At 37.3% G+C, this 19,075-nt stretch overlaps 1 protein-coding gene across 8 annotated transcripts in view; it reads right to left on the bottom strand.

The window, feature by feature from the left end:
- Window positions 1–19,075, bottom strand: part of ARMC8 (armadillo repeat containing 8) — a 117,487-nt gene that overhangs the window by 41,735 nt on the left and 56,677 nt on the right. For 7 of the 8 annotated variants that reach the window (XM_033212541.1, XM_033212537.1, XM_033212534.1 and 4 more), the window contains 2 exons: window positions 17,396–17,596; window positions 14,209–14,304 (listed from right to left, as the gene is read on the bottom strand). In XM_033212541.1, coding sequence (XP_033068432.1) covers window positions 14,209–14,304; window positions 17,396–17,596 — 297 coding nt within the window. The remainder of the gene's footprint in view (window positions 1–14,208; window positions 14,305–17,395; window positions 17,597–19,075) is intronic. The other variant, XM_033212540.1, reaches the window with a different exon arrangement.

The raw sequence follows: 19,075 nt of genomic DNA on the forward strand, positions 1-19,075 counted from the left end.
TTAGTGCTATGGTGCTTGGTTTCATGGTAGAAAGAACACCTTGGGAATGACGGGGACCATGGGACCACACACGGAAACAAGCATCTACAAAGGGAAGGTAGGAAGACATCCTTTCTCAAGAACAGGAATTTTACGATCTAGGACAGTGGAAAAACATTAGGGCTCAACCACTGTAACATTAAGAGTGTAGCTTTATCCTTTCTTTTAAAGTTTCTAGGGGTATATGGTCCCTGATACTTTGGAGACAGAGTATAGCTATAAGGTGGCTGGTAAATGCTTTCCAAGTCAGGACATAAAACTATCTGGAGGTGTCTTCCCTTCAGGCACAAGTTGACCCTTCTTAGATCATAGTCTATCAGAATGTCTGTAGAAGAAGGCCTGAATCTGTAACTGAACTTGCAGTGGAGAGAATTCAGTAACCTTGCTACGGTTCTAGAAAGCAGGCTTGAATCTCTGGTCCACCTTCTCCATCAAGGTATCAGTCTGGGAGTGAGAGTGAAAAACAATACAAAATTAGAATGTAAACTTTGAATTCCAAAAGGGTATGGACAATAACCTTTTTTTTGCAAGCTTGAGGTTTTGCAAGCTTGAGGGCATGCAGACCATCTGTGTATGGACACAAAGGGCATTATAGTGAATACAATGACAAAAATGAGGACAAAAATGTGATCACAAGACAGGAAAAGGTTTGGAATCCAGTCCAGAGAAAAAATTTTCAGGTCAGCAGGGAAGGAGCTGGTAGTGGCTGCTGCCCTGCCATAGCCCTCTGACCCACATAAAGTTTAACAGTGCACCAGACAGCTTTTCAACCATGGGGTTGGAAAGCCAAGAGCAATAAAACAAGTTCTCCATGGTGCCTTTTAATGACCCCAGTATCGTGCTCCACAGCCTTGATATGATGGAGGGTGCCAAGTCCTAGCACCCTGAAAAGGCATCTTAGGTCCTTCCAGGATGTAAGAGCAATACCAAGTAAAGGTGAAAGTTGTTCTCCCTCATGGTTCTTGTTGGAGACTCCTTGGCCATAGCTCAGCAAATATGCCCTGTGGCATAGCTGGTTGGATCTGCTAAAAAAGAAAAACAGACAGTGCCCTCTGTAACACAGACCCTGTGCCCAGCCAGAAGGGGTCCTTGTAGTAGACTGAATCCTCAGAGTGAAGGAGGCCATCTTTCTTTCTAGGCTTTTCTAGGGGCCTGGGCTGTAAACTACAGAACTAAGTTACACAAAAAATGTTGCATGCTCAACTGACTGTTTTAGGTCAATGGACTAGGTATTGTATACCTCCCTGCTGGTGTCTTTAGTTTTTATGACACACTTTTGCCAAACTGTCTCTTGCATTGCTGCTCTTGTAGGAGTGGATAAGGATCTATCAGAACAGGATCTGAGCCCCCTGTAATTGGGACAAGACTTTCATGACCAGTGGGAAAGAGGGGCACTCAGTCCAGAGGATCATGGGGAAAATGCAGAATCCAGATAATACTAAGGTGGTGGTTTATGGTATATATAGCAACTCCGACAATTTGAAAATCGGCCTTTGGCTACAAGGGAACTTCCCGGCCCTCCATGAGCTCTAGCAGATCCAAAATTTAATTGTGGCCAGGACATAAACCATCTTTTCCTCTGAGCACATGAACTAAAAGAGTCAGAGATATGGTATTTGAAGAAACAAGACAAACTATTCTTCCAGCTTTATCCATGATGAAACATTCTTCAGATACTAGAAAACCTTTAGCTTGGCCTTTAGCTTCAACTGTGTTGACATCAGGTCAAGCAAAATATGTGGAAACTGAAACCGGGTAGATTCTTGGTGGTGTCAGCAAACTTCTCAGACAATTCAAAGTGGGTGGGTTGTAGGGGTGTCAAGGCAGTGGGTGGCAAAGTGGGCTCTCTCTTAACATCAATCACTTATGTGAATGTGCACAATAGCCAGGCAAATACAACTTAATTCCAAATAGGCTTTTGTGAAAGTTTCCAGAGAAAGTTTTCATGGATTATGAGTAATAACAAGACAAAACTGGCCAGAAAGAATAAGGACTTGCAATTAAACTCTCAAAGTCACAAGTCACAGACATTTGAGATCTAAGTGGATAAGGTATCAAATCCAGACTCTAGTTAAAGCAGGAGGGATTAAGCAGCCAAGCAGGGTGCAGCACAAGGAAGTCAGGGAGAAAGAGTAGGTCTGGCAAGGAGAAAGGATGTATAACAGAGACTGGACCTGCTGGGTGTGGATGGCAATGCTTTAGTCTCATAAGTGTCAATAAAGACAAGTCCCAGGGTACACACCTGAGTCTTTCCTAGCAGGACCATTTATTTAAGGTCTAGAGTTCCTCACTTAATTTTTTTGGTTTTTTTAAGGAAATGAGCACTATAAACTATAAAATGAGCACTATGACATCTCATGTCAGCGCCATCAAGACATTAGTTTTGGAAATGGGGTAGAGACTAGGGAGGAAAAAGAAGGGCCATGAGGTAAGAAGGCAGATACTAGAATGAAATAGGCATGCACAACCAGCTTATCTGGGTAGACTGAGTAGAACCAGCAAGAGTCAGGGGAGAGATCCATTCCCCCAAATGGAAAACCAATCTTTCACTAGGTTTTAGGAAGTGACTATGTCATTTCATAAGATGGCCACAGGATACTTAAAGACATGATGCCATATACATCATGCAAATGCTTGAGCACCTAATGTGTATTATTCCTGAGTATATTCTCATATCATTTCTCCTTTATTAAAACAAAGCAAAGCAAAACAAAAACAAAAACAAACCAAAGACTAAAAAACAAACCCAAATCCAAAATCTCCAACAGTACATGGTCTTCCACGAATCAAGTAAGGGCAGCTGCAGTGCTTGCTCCTAAATCATTTCAACTGGAAAACAAATTCTCTTACTGCATTCTCTTAATGCAGTGGACATAACTATCTGACAGAACTAAACACATTTGTGCCTATTCACTTTTAGGCTAAATAATATTAATATCTGAAGAGGTCTTAGGAATAGTCTTATCTGAGGTCTCTGAAGTTCAGAAAGATTAAGTCACTGGCCCAGGTTCTTCAGGCAAACTGCAGCAGAGCAGCCACAGCACCCTTCCCCACCCCCCAGTTTTCTTACTTCCAGACAATTCAAACAAGCAAACTTCTCAGACAATTCAAAGTGGGTGGGTTGTAGGAGTGTCAAGGCAGTGGGTGGCAAAGTGGACTCTCTCTTAACATCAATCACTTATGTGAATGTGCACAATAGCCAGGCAAATACAACTTAATTCCAAATAGGCTTTTGTGAAAGTTTCTAGGTTCAGTTTTCCAGTATGAGGGCCTTTCTATTCACTATGTTGTAAGGATGAGATTTTTTGCTTAGCCTTAATAACTAAATTGAGATCTGACTTTGAAAACAGGAAAAGAGAAAAAGAACTATAAAAAGTTATCACTGCTGTAGAAACCACAGACTATATATTGACATCTTGGGCCAATAAACATTAGTGTACTATACTTGGCAAGAGAGGGCATCATTAATAAACTGAACAAGAAGGAAAAAAAGACATACTTTACAGGACCTCCTAGAGAGAAAATGACAAATCAATGATTCAGCTTTGATTGGGGGTACAAATGGCAAAGATCAGAGAGGATGCCAGCCAGTGAAAAGAAAAGCCAAGAAAAACCAGGAAGAAACCAGAGTTCCACTGACATTTCAACTCATCTGACCTCCACTTTAGAATCAGGACCTAGCTTTAGCAGACAGTAACCAAAGGGAACTAACATTCTACTGTCCTTAGCCACAAGTTCCATTCATCTGTTGTGAATAAAAACTGCAGGGTTTCCCATCCATACCGTTATGTAGTATCTGTGCCACTGCTCCAATGTAAGATGTTCAGACATTTTCCTCTAGCAAATAATTTTAAAGTAAAAGGCAGTTTTGTTTTGTTCTTTCTTCCCTTTTTTTTTGAGACGGAGTCTCACTATCGCCCAGGTGAGATCTAGGCTCACTGAAACCTCTGCTTCCCGGGTTCGAGCGATTCTCCCACCTCTGCCTCCTGAGTAGCTGAGATTATAAGCACATGCCACCACGCCCGGCTACTTTTTGCATTTTTAGTAGAGATGGGGTTTTACCATGTTGTCCAGGCTGGTCTTGAACTCCTGACCTCAAGGGATCTACCCACCTCAGCTTCCCAAAGTGCTGGGATTATAGGCTTGAGCCACCGCACCCGGCCTTTGTTTTTTTCTAAATGAGAAAAAGCTGTTCAGCTTCCCTTAGAACAGATCACTGATGAATATATCATATTCTGGGGTCTCAGTAAACACTTGACAAAGTATTTCTTCCCTCCTCTCACTCTTTCATTGCTATCCACTCCCACATTCATACCAAATTTCTCTAAATCCATGATCTTGAGTCAACAGAACAATGTTTGGGAGGCACGGGGTGGGAGGAAATAGTCTATCTTTTCTCAGCTGGAGACCTAAAAAATCCACCGTCTAAGAGATGGTCTGTAGGGCCTCTTTTTGTTCCTTTCTCTTGAAGGTACTGAATTAAATCCGCATCTAGCCTCTCCTGTAGGCCTGCCTGCCTGCCTGGGAGCTGGGAACTGTATCACTTCACTTTAGGGGTAGAAGATAAAGAAGAGTGGTATATATTGTGGGTCCATTCTTAAGTTTCTATATTTCATTTTTGCTTTTAAGCCTCATGATATTTTGTCATTTACACCTGAGGTCATTTACACCTTTTTATTTTCTTACTAGCTGGGAAAGTCATTTATGATAAATGTCCAGAAGAAATATTAGAAGAAAATTCTAAACTTCCCTACACTTTGTGGAAAAGTGGGAGTTTTCTCGAGTCGACTTTTCCTTTCCCCAAAACCAAAGGTATAAACATATTACATCAGAAATACTTACACTGTAGAAAAACAGATCAATACTTCTGTCAAAAAATATTTCTCTATGAGTTCAATTTCATAATCATTAGCTTAATGGCAGAATACAGCCTAAAGAGCCACTGAATTACACTCTTTTAACACATAAATAAAACCATTATAAATTATGATGTAAATAACTGAGACTTCCATCTATCTCCTCCTGTTTGCCATCCTGGGGACATGAACGATTCACTGCCCAGGAATTGCGCAGCACAATGCCTGTTCAGTCCCTATTCCTCTATATACACAGTCATGCACCCTCATAGTTTTTATTACCCTACAGGATAGCTGCCTAAATTTCAGGTCCAGACATACACAAATTACTCAATAGATAAAGTATAATATGCCGGGTACTGCTTTTACTTGGCTTACATTCCAGTGACCACCATTGCCAAAGGAGTAAACTATTAACAGATTCAAGGATTTCAAAATGTTGCCTGAAGTTTAATTCTATTCCGATAAAGAAGCTGTCTACAGAATAAAATGCAAATATAGTACCTTGATACATAATTCTGGATAATTCTCTCTAGAATAAAACAAAATCATATTTAGACAGTGTCCTTAGAAAAACATTTAAAATTAATGCAGAAGGAACACAGATATGGAGGTCCCTCATTTTCTATGGGTTAAAACTTCTGAAGAAATGATTTTAGTATTTTAGAAGGTGAGAAATCTTCCAAATAAACTTCTTTATAAGAGAGAGACTTTTCCAGACTCATTAATAATAGGTTATTTCAATTACAGTCATATCTTAATCATATCTGGGTACACTGTTCATGGCAAAAATGGCTTTCAGTGTTGGCAGACTTTGTATACACATGAGGCTCTGGAATTACTACATAGCCATTTAGTGTCTCATCTCCCTAACTACATTAAATAGTAGTACCATAGGGTGGTATGAGGGTTAAGGGAGAGAATGTGCTAATGCTTAGCACAGGGTCCAGCACACAGTGAGTGCTCAACAAATGGTAGTAGTGGTAGTAGTTATATTTCTGTTGTATATGGTTTCCCAAACAGATTCTGTTGACTTAAATATCTGAGTTATATGATTTTTGCATGCCCCATACCACCTAACACTTTATATTTAGCAAAGGTTTAATAGACATTTGCTTAATAAGTGAACTAGATTTTTTTTCTCTCGAGCATAGTGAAAAATCTTATTCAGACACCCTTGCTAACCAATGCACAGAACCCAGTAAGATTTCCAATCATAACCCAAAGCCACAGTTTTAATCAAATTTTTCTAGGGGCTGTCACATGCCAAAATCATTCAAACAAAGGAATCAGTATGTAGGAAAGTATCCAGTGACAATGTCTACTGCCAACAATTGATAATGCCTTTCTTCAGAAAGTCAGACAACTGGCTTCTCCCTCTTCTGATCAGGGCTCTGTTTCTTTCTATATGCCAGTACACACAGGTATATGGGAAGTTTGGTATTTCACCAAACTGGTTTATGAGAGTTTCTATTTAGGCTGGGGCGGTGGCTCACGCCTGTAATCCCAGCACTTTGGGAGGCCGAGGCGGGTAGATCATGAGGTCAGGAGTTCGAGACCATCCTGGCCAACATAGTGAAACCCCGTCTCTACTAAAAATACAAAAAATTAGCCGGGCGTGGTGCTGGGTGCCTGTAATCTCAGCTACTTGGGAGGCTGAGGCAGGAGAATCGCTTGAACCCGGGAGGCGGAGGTTGCAGTGAGCTGAGATTGTGCCATTGCACTCCAGCCTGGGCGACAGTGCGAGACTCCATCTAAGAAGAAAAGAGTTTCTAGTTAGCTATGCAGTATTAGCACAGGGTGGGCAAACTTTTTCTGTAAGGGCCAAGCAGTAAATATTTTAGACTTTGTGGGACATACAATTCTGTCACAACTACTCAACTTGCCTTGGTAGTGCAAAACACTCAAAAGTCAACACATAAACCAACAAGGTCGTATGGCAATATAACTTTACGGACATAAACTTGAATTTAATTTCCTTTTCATATGTCAGAAAATATTCTTCTTGTAATTCCTCCAACCATCAAAAAATGCAAAAAAAATTTTATCTTGCAAGGTAAAGAATTATAATGTAGGTAATAGTACCCATAGGTTGTAGTTCACCAACCCCTATGCTAGCACTTTAATCATAGGAAAGAGCACAGCAACAATCCCTGATTCTTATCACAATTCTAATCTTTTCAAGTTCTACTGTTCCATAAATATTTAATTATTCCAAACATTTCATTCATTTCCAGAAAGAATGTTCTTGAAAATCCAACTAAGTCACAAATTTTAGATTTACAGATCTAATAAAGATATTTTAGCCCATTTCTTGGTGTATATAACCTCTGTCTTTTTTTTTTATTTTATTTTTTTGAGACGGAGTCTCGCTCTGTCGCCCAGGCTGGAGTGCAGTGGCCAGATTTCAGCTCACTGCAAGCTCCGTCTCCCGGGTTCACGCCATTCTCCTGCCTCAGCCTCCTGAGTAGCTGGGACTACAGGCGCCGCCACCTCGCCCGGCTAGTTCTTTTGTATTTTTAGTAGAGACGGGGTTTCACCGTGTTAGCCAGGATGGTCTCGATCTCCTGACCTCATGATCCGCCCGTCTCGGCCTCCCAAAGTGCTGGGATTACAGGCTTGAGCCACCGCGCCCGGCCATAACCTCTATCTTTTAACTAGATAACAATAAAACAACTTGTACTTCATACTTTCAATGGCTTAAACAAAGGACATACCACAAATAGTATAACACTCAATTTTGTATCTCCATTTAATGAAACTATGAAATAAAAATTCATTATTTTATAAATACCTCTATTATATACATAGCATTATCACTCCCAGGTTTGCTTCTTTCAATATGTTGAAGGCCAAAGGTCTCAATACTGTGGACAAGTGGCAAAACCTGGTCCTGTCATGGTAATTTCTTTAAAAATACTTACCATTGTGAATGAATGTTGCAAGGTTCACATAAAATTCTTTGGTGGATTTGCTTTAAGAAGGTAACTAACAACTTAACCACAGTTTGAGGCAAGGAATTATGAATTCCGAATGAATTTGTTGCTATTCAGTAGCAGAGCCAAGTCCTGAAGGGTGCTACTTCTGTGGTACCATGGAAAACCTTCAAAATGTACAAGGTGTTTGTTTCAACATGCAGGCTAAGGTTCAGAAATAATCCCTTGCATCTGCCTGATTTCATGGTAGAGAAAAATTAAAAATTTTGATGCTGTGCCTTTTAAATGCCCATTTCGAATCATTAAACTTCGTAAAATATTTAACAATATAAATTCATGGTACATTTATACTGTTACCCAGAAGATCAACTAGTAATAAATAAAAATATTCAAAGTGAATGGATGCTCAGCAATTTTTTTTTTTTTTTTTTTTTTGAGACAGTGTTTCCCTCTGTCACCTAGGCTGTAGTGTAGTGGTGCAGTGGTACAATGGTACAGTGGTGTGACGCTGTGATCACGGCTCACTGCAGCCTCGACCTTCCGGGCTCAAGTGAACCTTCCACCTCAGCCTTCCAAGTAGCTGGGACCACAGGCGCATGGCACCACGCCTGGATAATTTTTGCTTTTTTTTGGTAGAGATGGAGTTTCGCTATGTTGCCCCAAGCTGGTATCGAACTCCTGAGCTAAAGCAATCCTCCCACCTAAGTCTCCCAAAATACTAGAATTACAGGCATGAGCCACTATGCCCAGCCAGCAATCTTTAGAGAAAACAGAAAGATATTAAGAAAGATTGACCTAAATTTACAACTATGCTTTAAAATCTTACAGCATTGAAAATACAGAAAAAATTACATTGGTTCAAAATGTGAACATATATTTTTGGGATATGGTTTTATACGAATGATGACTCTGAAGAAATGACATCTATGACAACCATGAGTATTAATACTTAGGTCATCAAAGTTAGGTAGATTTTGGCCTCCTTACTTGAGACATCTATTATCTAAGATTTTAACCAATTATTAATACACTTTGGAGGGCATGCTATGAAAATAATTTTAAAAATTAGTATTTTAAATTTTATAATAAAATTATAAACAAGACATTTTGTTATCAAGAAATACTCTACAGAAAGAGCCTATGTTTCTAAAACATAACTTCTTTTACTGGAATAAAGTTTTAGTAACTTATAGCATAAAATCACTTTCTTCATTGCAACCTCTTATTTACACCTCAATGTTGGTCATCTTTTAATATACTTAAAAATATAATTTTTAATCTCCCAATGAATTATTTAGATATCCTAATAAATGCTTCCATTTATTGAGCACCTATTATGTGGTAGACACTGTGCTAAATATTTTAAGTATATTGTATCACATATCTACAATGATCTGCAGTCGTAACTTCCTTTGCTAGGAAAAAGAGGATAGAAGACAAATTCTTGTTCTTTGCTTTCCTTTTCTTTTTTTCTTCTGCCTATACTTCTCAAAAAAAAATTTTTTTAATGTCACTCTTGGCTTTCTTCACATGTCATATAAAGCCACTGTGATTGGACAATTTTGTTTTCCTTCAAGGAACAAAAACTTAAGAGTTCATGTTTTCAATTCTTGAAAATGTAAAACGAAAACCATTTAGAAAGTATTTAAAATAACCAAAAATTAAGCTATTAAATTCCAAATTGACTCAAGGATAGCTCCATGGATAAACACGTCCATTTTAATTGGTTCTAAATACTTCTGAGCCCTCAGCAAATTCTTACTGGTCATTCATTCCTTACTTTTCTCTGACTTATTGAGGTTTTGTTATAAATGCTGAGTTTTAAGGCTATGCCTTCTTGATCTTTGTCTCCCCTCCCTGCCTGCCTCCTTCTCTCCACCCAGTGGGCAATATTACACAATACAGGTAGTTCAATCAGTCTATGCAGAATTGAATAACTGATCTTAAAAATCAGATACTAACTGGAAAAATATTTTATATCAATATATATAACCTTACAAACAGGTTGATTCCTGAAAGGTTAATTTCTATAAACCAAACCATACTTTTATCCTTAGAAAACTTGGTCCAGATTCACATGTGTGAATGATACAAACTTTAAAAAAGTCACACATTTAGAAAGATAAAATAATGGTCAAAATTATTTTGAAATGAAGCAAGTACAATACCATAAAGCATGTTTTCTTTGATCTATAGCCAAGCAAGTGGAAGACAAGCCCTCAGGACTGCCTGCCTCTTGAAAAAATGGGAATTTCCTGCATTTTTCTCTATGCTAAGTATAATAGTGAAACCCGACTATATGACCAGATGTATATTTTCTCTATTTCAAATTTCCTGTCCTTACGCACAGAAATGCTAGTGAGGTTAGGAAAGTTCCTAATGCAGACAGGAGCATATAAGACAATGGGTGCTTAATAATGCAATATTGCTCATTCATCCACTTGTCTGTGTGTTCATTTTTTTCATTCATTCAATTCATCAATTATTTATTGTCAACTATGCACAGACAGTGTTGTAGATGCTAGGAATACGTTAATGAACAAAACACAAATAAATCCCTGCCCTCATGGAGCTTACATTCTAGTTCCTCAAAAGAAATCTCCAGCTAAAACAGAAGTATTCAAATTTAAGCAGAAAACTTTCTCCAAGGCTCCATTAGTCAGGTGCCCCAGGGGAATGAAGGTTACAATACGTGCTTAACATTTGAAATATGTTTACTTTTATCAAAAATAAAACCAACATCCTGGTTAGTATACCAATTTCCTTGAATTTTAATTCACACTTTACTTCTAATTTCCCTTAATTTTCACTAACATTTCTAACAAGTTCTACTCGTTACTTGACGAGTAAGAGAGAGATAATCCTTTTTCAACTTCCAACCTAATTGGTGATCGATAGGTCCTAATCAAGTGATGGTCTTCATAACAGCAATTAATTGTCATAGAAGAATCTATCTCAAAATTACAGGATTGTTTGCCACTGCTGCCTCTTGTGACTTAACCATTGACTGGGGATGCCAGTACTTGAAATAGTTTGTTGATCTATTTTGCTTCGTATCTTAACTTCTTCCATTTTTAATGTTCCATTAACTGGACTTCTGTTTCCTAATCAGCATTAATATATGGTAAAGGTTATCATTAGAAACTAGATTTTCCCTTTGGCAGAGGTAACAGCTAATTTTTACTTGGCACTGCTGTCACTGCAGTTACTGCTAATGTGTTCTGGACCCTTCTTCACTGAGCTCTCGATTCCTGACTATGCTCTTACTCTCTCTAACCAAAATCCATTCAGAGTCAGGATCAACTATTACAGGTAACTTGAATTCTTCTAAGCTTAACATGGCCAGGTCACAACTGTTGCCAGGCTCAGTGATCCTCCATCTTTTCTGGGGCTTCTTCTCCCTCTTCATGTCACAGTCAATGGCAGTATTTTTCACTCTCCCCTGCACAACTCTTTCCACCAGCACCACCCTCCTTCACTCTAGCTGACAGGACGCCACAATAAATTAAGAAATTTTCAAGTATGCCATAGAGTAATAAAGGATGCAACACTCAGAATTAGAATACCAATTTTGCTCTACACAGGATAAAGGTCCAAACAAATTAAAGAAAATGTCACTCTGTGTATGATTTCTGCATTTTCATTTCTATATTTATTCAACAAATATTTACTGAGTGTTTATTAAGTTCCAGGGAATGTTATACAGTTGGTTTATTTTAGTGGGAATACACCAACACTGCTTCAAAGCAGGGGCGCTAAATCTCTGATCTACGGGTCACATTCCATTGTCAGCTTAATTTTCTCTGGCCCAAAGAGAAGGTATCAAGAAATGAAAACACAGCAGACCTTTAGACATCTTTAGAAGCAGTAAAAGAGACACAATTGTATGCAGAGAGGCCAGTGTCCTTCTCCTTTACTACTGTGTATACCTCTCATTGTCTCTACTTCGCTCTTATTTTCTCTTCTTCATTCTGCCTTTCCTTAACTGGCCATAATAGGGCACTAGGATACATATTATTTGCCGAACGTATTGAATTATGTTCCCAATTTTAATTTAAATGGCAGACCAACTGAACATTTCATGTTTTTCTCCTGAAACAAACTTTTTGTTGGTTTTTGACGGGGAGAAGTAGGGATTGGGGAAGTAGATCTACAGTCCCTTAAATTTCTTTCAGAGATTCTCCACTCATTAATTCAGTTTCTCTACTTACTGACTCAGTTAACTGAAATTCCATCTTGGCAAGCATAAATATCGCATTTAAAAAAATCAAACAATAAACATTGTACTTTAAGGATCTACACAAAAAATACAGTCAAGTTCATAAGACATAAGTATAAATAAGAAATAAATATTTCATGGAGAAAGTAAACAAAAATCTACTCAAATAATTATTTCAACAACAAAAAAGGAAATAGAAATGCACTCAAAAGTGTTACCATTTATCATTTTTTATACACTGAAAATAAAATGTTTCCACTCCTATGGCCAGTCTTCAAGTAGATTTTATCACAAAATTACTTTATAGTTTCCATTTTACAATTTCTCTCTTTAGTAGTTACTATGAACTATAAATTATTCAAACACTTAATTTCCCAGAAATTAAATATCTTCCTTAAAATGCTATGTAATCCCCATTACATATCACAGTATCTTTGCTTTACCACACAAAAAACTATAATTAATAATTATAACTTTTTCTTTATTTGTCATCTTTCTACAGAAATGATCAGGAGTTAGCCTTACCAGGAAATTATACACATTATGAATACAAGTTTTAATAGACTACTGATTAGACTGTCATGTTGCAAATATTTCTAGAACATGATATCACAAATTAAGCCATTAATTCCAAAACAACAGTTTATTAACAAAAAAGTACAAAGAAGTACAAATGGACATCCTATTTCCCATTGTGGTCTATCTGTCTATCTACCTTTCAGTCCATGAGATGGCTTTTTAGAGTTTTAAGAATGGGTAAAATACTTCTGTTTCTAATGGGCCCTAATAACCATCCCAAACCAAATAATTGTGTATTTAAGTTATATAGTCCAATTTTTTAAAAATGTTCAAATCTATTGTTATAAAAGCCTCTCTCCTTGCAATATACCACATACCTAAACTGAACATTAGCATCAACATCCATAAATCATATTTGTATCATATCATTAGTATGTTTGCTTTGAAATAAAAGTTTATAAATGAAAACTTAGATGTACCAAAAATGATTTTCATAGGGATATACTAAAAACACTTCAAGTCAAAATATCTTAACTGAAATAAAGTGAGGTACATGGAAACATTCAATTTATTAATTGTGCTTTGTGCATTGACTTTAAATCAAAGCTACTCACACATCGAATCTTATTGCTATTACTTCAGTTTCTTCAGGAAGTGGTTCCTTTTCAAGTTATTTCAACAAATGTAAGGTTGTTCCATACTCCTCTTTCTACAGGCCTGAAGAACTTATCTGAATCATGATAAACTCTAATACTTTGTGATTTCTCTCACAGTGCTCCTTAAAATACTAACGCAGATGGGCAGATTTAATAAATCATCATGTTCAGTAAATAATGAGTAATCTGCTCTTTCTGCTATGGCTCCTCAAGACAGAACATGTGGTTTTGCTCTTGGATGGTCCTGAAAGCCTTGTGTAGAATTTATTAGGTTATATATGTTTTTGAGCGGTAAGTTCCAGCTTTTTGGTTTGTGGAGACAGCCAAGTCAGAGCTTACTTACCACTATACTCCTCATCAAGAAGTATTCTCATCAAGAACATGAGTTCAGTGTAAGACTAGGCTTTAGTAACATAAGGGTGCTATACCAGTGCATACATTTTCTGGGGAGCTGGAAAATTCAGATGACCACTCACTAAACATAAAATCATCATTCCACAAAGATTTTATTCACATTAAACTTGCACAGTAGCAAAAAAAATCAAAACATAAAACTAAGCCACATATCAAAGAACAATATACAATAGAGATTTGAATTTCTCAATAGCATTGGAAGGTATTTCCATAAATAACATTTACAATTCTAATGTTAGGACTTTCAAGGTGTCTGAAGCTTCACAGTGCTAGAATTGATTTTTATCAGAACACATGCAAAAATGTGCAACATAATAATTCATATTAATGACACAAAAAATGCACGCCAGTTATTTGTCATTCCAGCACGGCCATGCCACTCTGTTCTAAAAACAAACAAACAACCCCCCAAATCCGGGTCCCATTCATTCTTCAATTATGCCTTTAGTCACTCTGCTTTAATATATTCAAACAGTCACTGTTAGTGCTCTTCACCACGACTTTCAGGTTGACGTCACTCCCTGCCTGCTGGCTGTCAGGACTGGGGGACGCCCCTCTCCCAGACTCACCTTCTTCCGGATGTCTTCATCATTTGCTCCAAGAGAGGCATAGAGCTTGAATGCAGCCTGGCGGAGTTCGTGAGCATGTTTTAAATCATGATCAAGCTATGGGGAAAAAAAGGATATGTTCCAACTCAGTCCATAAATTAAACTTTCAATAACACTAACTGACTTGAAGGAAAAAAAAGTTAACAACTTTTAGATTTTAGTGAATTTCCCAGTCATTAACTACATTTCCCAGTTATTTTTGGATTCTGTTCACATAGGACTGAGACCTTGCAGTGTTTGTATCAATGTGACCTAAAATGCACACAGTATGCTTCTATCTAAAAGTGAACACTACATTTGACACTGATATATGAAAAACTATTGTGAATCTCTGACTGAAAAATTCAGTGTTCCTAAATGGTAGCTTTAGTGGCACTAACGCTTGCTTGCAGCAGCTCTTTGAAATGTTCTCCTTCAAAAGAAGGCACACCTAGACTTCTCTAGCCCCCGGACTACAGCTGATAACCTGAATGATATCACAACAATGTCTTTAGGAGGTTTTCTCTAACTTTCTGAAATATTAAGAGTAGTGCTGGCCTAATTTTGGCATTTAAAAAGCTTTTAGAGGCTGGACGCGGTGGCTCATGCCTGTAATCCCAGCACTTGGGGAGGCCGAGTCGGGCAGATCACAAGGTCAGGAGATCAAGACCATCCTGGCTAACACGGTAAAACCCCGTCTCTACTAAAAATACAAAAAAATGAGCCAGGCGTGGTGGCGGATGCCTGCAGTCCCAGCTACTAGGGAGGCTGAGATGGGAGAATGGCGTGAACCCAGGCGGCAGAGGTTGTAGTGAGCCCGAGATCATGCCACTGCACTCTAGCCTGGGCAACAGAGCAAGACTCCACTTCACAAATAAATAAATAAAAATTAAAAAAATAAAAAGCTTTTAGAAAAAGAGAACCCATTGTGAAAACGCTTAACAAACTATATACTATGGTAACCATTACCATCTATTACAGTTATCTGAGATTTATGTTGGGTATGGGTTTTTTCAAGAACATCATCAAAATTATCAGCATGAAGTAAATAATGTTATCTTTAAACATGCATAACTAATTATCAACTGTTCTATAAACCTGATCACCAAACTACTGTAAAAGTAAAACAGAAGCATATTTTCAGGATACTTTCAATGACTGACTATGACCAAGTAACTATACAAAGTCTACCAATAATATAAATAATCTCGTAACTAAAAGCCTCAACGTAATCATCCAAATGAATACCACTTTCCCCAAAGAAGTTACTTTGGAAAGGTTCACTCATTCGATGATGTAGGTGTTGTTCATAACATTCTGAGATCCTCTTTTGAAACTTCCTAAAGAGCTAACTGGTATTATCAGCTAGAAAACACCGACAGTGGTATAGCTTGATCAATGAGGAGAATTTTAGTTGTCACTGACTGTGCGTGAAGATGGAGAAATTCAGTTGGGTAATATAATATAGGTAACAAAAAATTCCACAAAAAGCAAAAGACTATATATATATTTTTTACATATTATATATATAATTTGGGGTGGCTCTGAAGGCAATTCTTAATAGCTCCAAAACTTTTGTTCAAAGCAGACACTGATGGATTATAGGAACAACTTCCCAATACAGAATACTCACTTTGATAAGTTCTAAAAGTATCTAAAAGTCTTAACTACGTTCTAGTCATAAATTAAGATATAATACTGACTTGAACTAATATATCATGAAAATCCCAAATTTATTAATATGTGAAGATTTCTCTTTCTGGGTCTAGTGTCTATACTTTTGGGGTCAGAAACCTTTGGATAATCCATCATCAAAAATAAAGATGACAAAACAAACTATTACTTAAGTTTGGTATTAGGAAGTCATTTTTAAGGATTATTGTTATTACAGTTTTACTGATGGAAATGAAATGGAAAAACTAATAGAAGGGATAATCTACGTACTAGGTAAATGATTTGCATATGCATAGGCTACATGTTCTCAAAATTATGTTTCCTTACTCTCATGGCCATCAAGACATTTTATTTGCCTTCCTGGGTGGTCAACTCAGGGTGTTCATGAGGCAGTAGTTAAGGGTTACTCATGCATCTTTGTATTGGTGAGATACAGTGTCAGTGTGAAAAAACGACCAGAAGGAAAACAGACAAGGCAACTGGTTAAATGTATGTAACCAATCACTTCTACTGGAAAAACACCACTACTGAAAGAAAAGCAGACACATAAATTTAATACCCAGAGGGTAGAGTACATTACTAACGCAAATACCAATGAAGGTTATTTTAGGCTCTTCTTAAGAGAGTAAAGATATACCCTTAATAGTCTGCTTTATTTTCAATGTTAAATGCCAAATGAACAACTGCCTACCAGATGGGGTTTTTTGAAATTCAAAAGCATAAGGGAGAGGTCAAAAGAATAGCTACCATTGGAACCACTGGCATGAAAAATACAGTTACATTCATGAAACATAATGGTTACTAATTAAGAGGCAATGTTCCTTCTACCACGACCTCCTTGAATAAACTTTCTCTTACAGAATGTTCATGGCCTATGCTTAAAGAAATGGATAAGGCAAATAGACCGAGACGCAACAAGTCAAAATAAGTATCTATGTATTCTAAGGAACTTAGGTTTTTCAGAAAAAGCACAATTTGGACTTTTTGGTCCCAAATTCGAGATTAAATGATGCTTTAGTTACCACTAGCAGGTCCAAAGCACAGTATGAAACTGGAAAAAAAAGATAAGGAAAGGCAACAAAACAGAAAGACTGTGATGGAAAGTAACATGGGACAACTTAGTCTCCTGTAACAAAAAGATTACTCCTGACCTAAAGAATGAGAATATAAAAACAGAGATGATTCCATGACCAAGAATAAGACTATACAGTTATGTCAATACCCAGCTTGGAGAATCCACTACTTTTGAGGTGTAGTTGGGAGTCAGGATGCAATTTTCTTTACTGCTTATCTACTCAGTAAAAACTTCCTGACAATAAACATTAAACAACTTGGATTCAAAAACTTACAAAGCAATATTATCTATGTTAACAAAGATAAAAGATCCTTTATTTAAAAGGGCTTTGAACTGTAGTTATCAATTGGTTCAAAACTGTGAACAATAAGAAAAACTAAAAAATCTCCCTTGAGTTGCTAAAAAAGGAAAATAACATACCCTTTTAATATCAGTGATGGCACTCACTGAGCTGGGATACTTGAAATAATCAGCAAGCATGGCAATGAGGTGATCAGTTATGCTAGCGATTCTCTGTAGCTCAACATCTGGTTCAATCAGATAGGCAAGTGTCTCAGCTCCTTCAACTCTCTCCTCTAGTAATCTCTCCTTACTGCACATTCGAACCAAACAAGGTAATGTCTGAAAGGTAGTGAGATTAATTATTTGCTTTTTGGTAAAGGTAAAAGCTTAAGCATATAGTGACTGAATCAACTCAATAGCTTTTATCAGGAGTAATGTTTGTGATCAAATATTTCCTTTACTGACTTCCAGAGCATAAAAGATTTTTTTTAAGCGCAAAAACAAGCAAAATTCAGTACAGATTAATCATTTGTACTGGCACATTAAACTCTACTCACACATCAAAGTATATTAAAACAAATTCTAATTAGGCTTTTGGGACCGGTAAGACAAGTTCTATTGTACAACTTTGTAAAAGACATTTAAGAATCCCTAACAAATCATGTCTGATGGTTCTGCCCCATCTATTTCTTTATTTACCTAAAAGAGACCCAGCAGTTTAATCAGGAATGATTTTGCCTTAGGAAAAGTATGCTATCTCTTCATCAGTGAGTAATACGGTTTATTTTTTGGTTTGGGGAGTCACACCTACAGTTGCCAAAACAAAATACAGCTTTAAAACTGCAGTGATCTTACCATTACTCAGATTCCACCAGTTCTACTATAATGTGAGTGAAACGTATCATTCACAGTTGCTAGGTTTTCTCCCAAGAACTTGCTGGAATTAGTAGTGGTATCCACGAGTCCAATTTTACTTCTGAGGTCCCTCAAAAATCTTGGCAATGGTTTTGGTAACTTATCTACATTAGGTTCTCAATAAAAATATTCCAGACATTTACTATTTCTTTTTCCTTTTTTTTTTTTTTTTTGAGACGGAGTCTTGCTCTGTCACCCAGGCTGGAGTGCAATGGCGCGATCTCGGCTCACTGCAACCTCTGTCTCCTGGATTCAAGCAATTCCCCTTCCTCAGCCTTCTGAGTAGCTGGGATTACAGGCGCTCACCACCACACCCGGCTAATTTTTGTATTTTTAGTAGAGACGGGGATTCACCAGGTTGACCAGGCTGGTGTCGAATGACATTTACTATTTCTAAGCCTGATGGATCCACTTGAAACGACAATGTAGAAGTAGAAATTGAAATGTTATTATTACAGAAAGTCTTCCTCAAATACTGCAGGCAACTGTGCTTTGCTCTTTTATATGTAAGTTTCTATTAAATCTTTTACCACAGAGCTTGGCACTTTATCGTTCACTACTAATTTCCTATTAGGGTAGCAGAAGCTTTACAATTCAACCCTAGGTTTCCAAGGGGAAGGCCCTATTCTTTTTTCCCTAACATTACTAGTTACTAATATTTATTGATACCATAAATTCATGAATTATTTTATTTAATGCTCATGACTACTATGTGAAGAGTATACTACTAACATTTTACCAATGCAGAAAAAGAGGAAGGTTAAAGAAGTAAATAAATCAAGATAATTGCTATGGAAGGCCGTGGCACTCTATGCAGAGTTGTCTACTTAGGGAGTGTTCAGATCTCATTAAATTAATTGTCTTCCTCAAAGACTAAAGCAAATATTAGTTTTCTTTGTGCTC

Source organism: Trachypithecus francoisi, unplaced genomic scaffold (genome assembly GCF_009764315.1).
Source record: "Trachypithecus francoisi isolate TF-2019V2 unplaced genomic scaffold, Tfra_2.0 Lachesis_group0, whole genome shotgun sequence".
NCBI lineage: Eukaryota > Metazoa > Chordata > Mammalia > Primates > Cercopithecidae > Trachypithecus > Trachypithecus francoisi.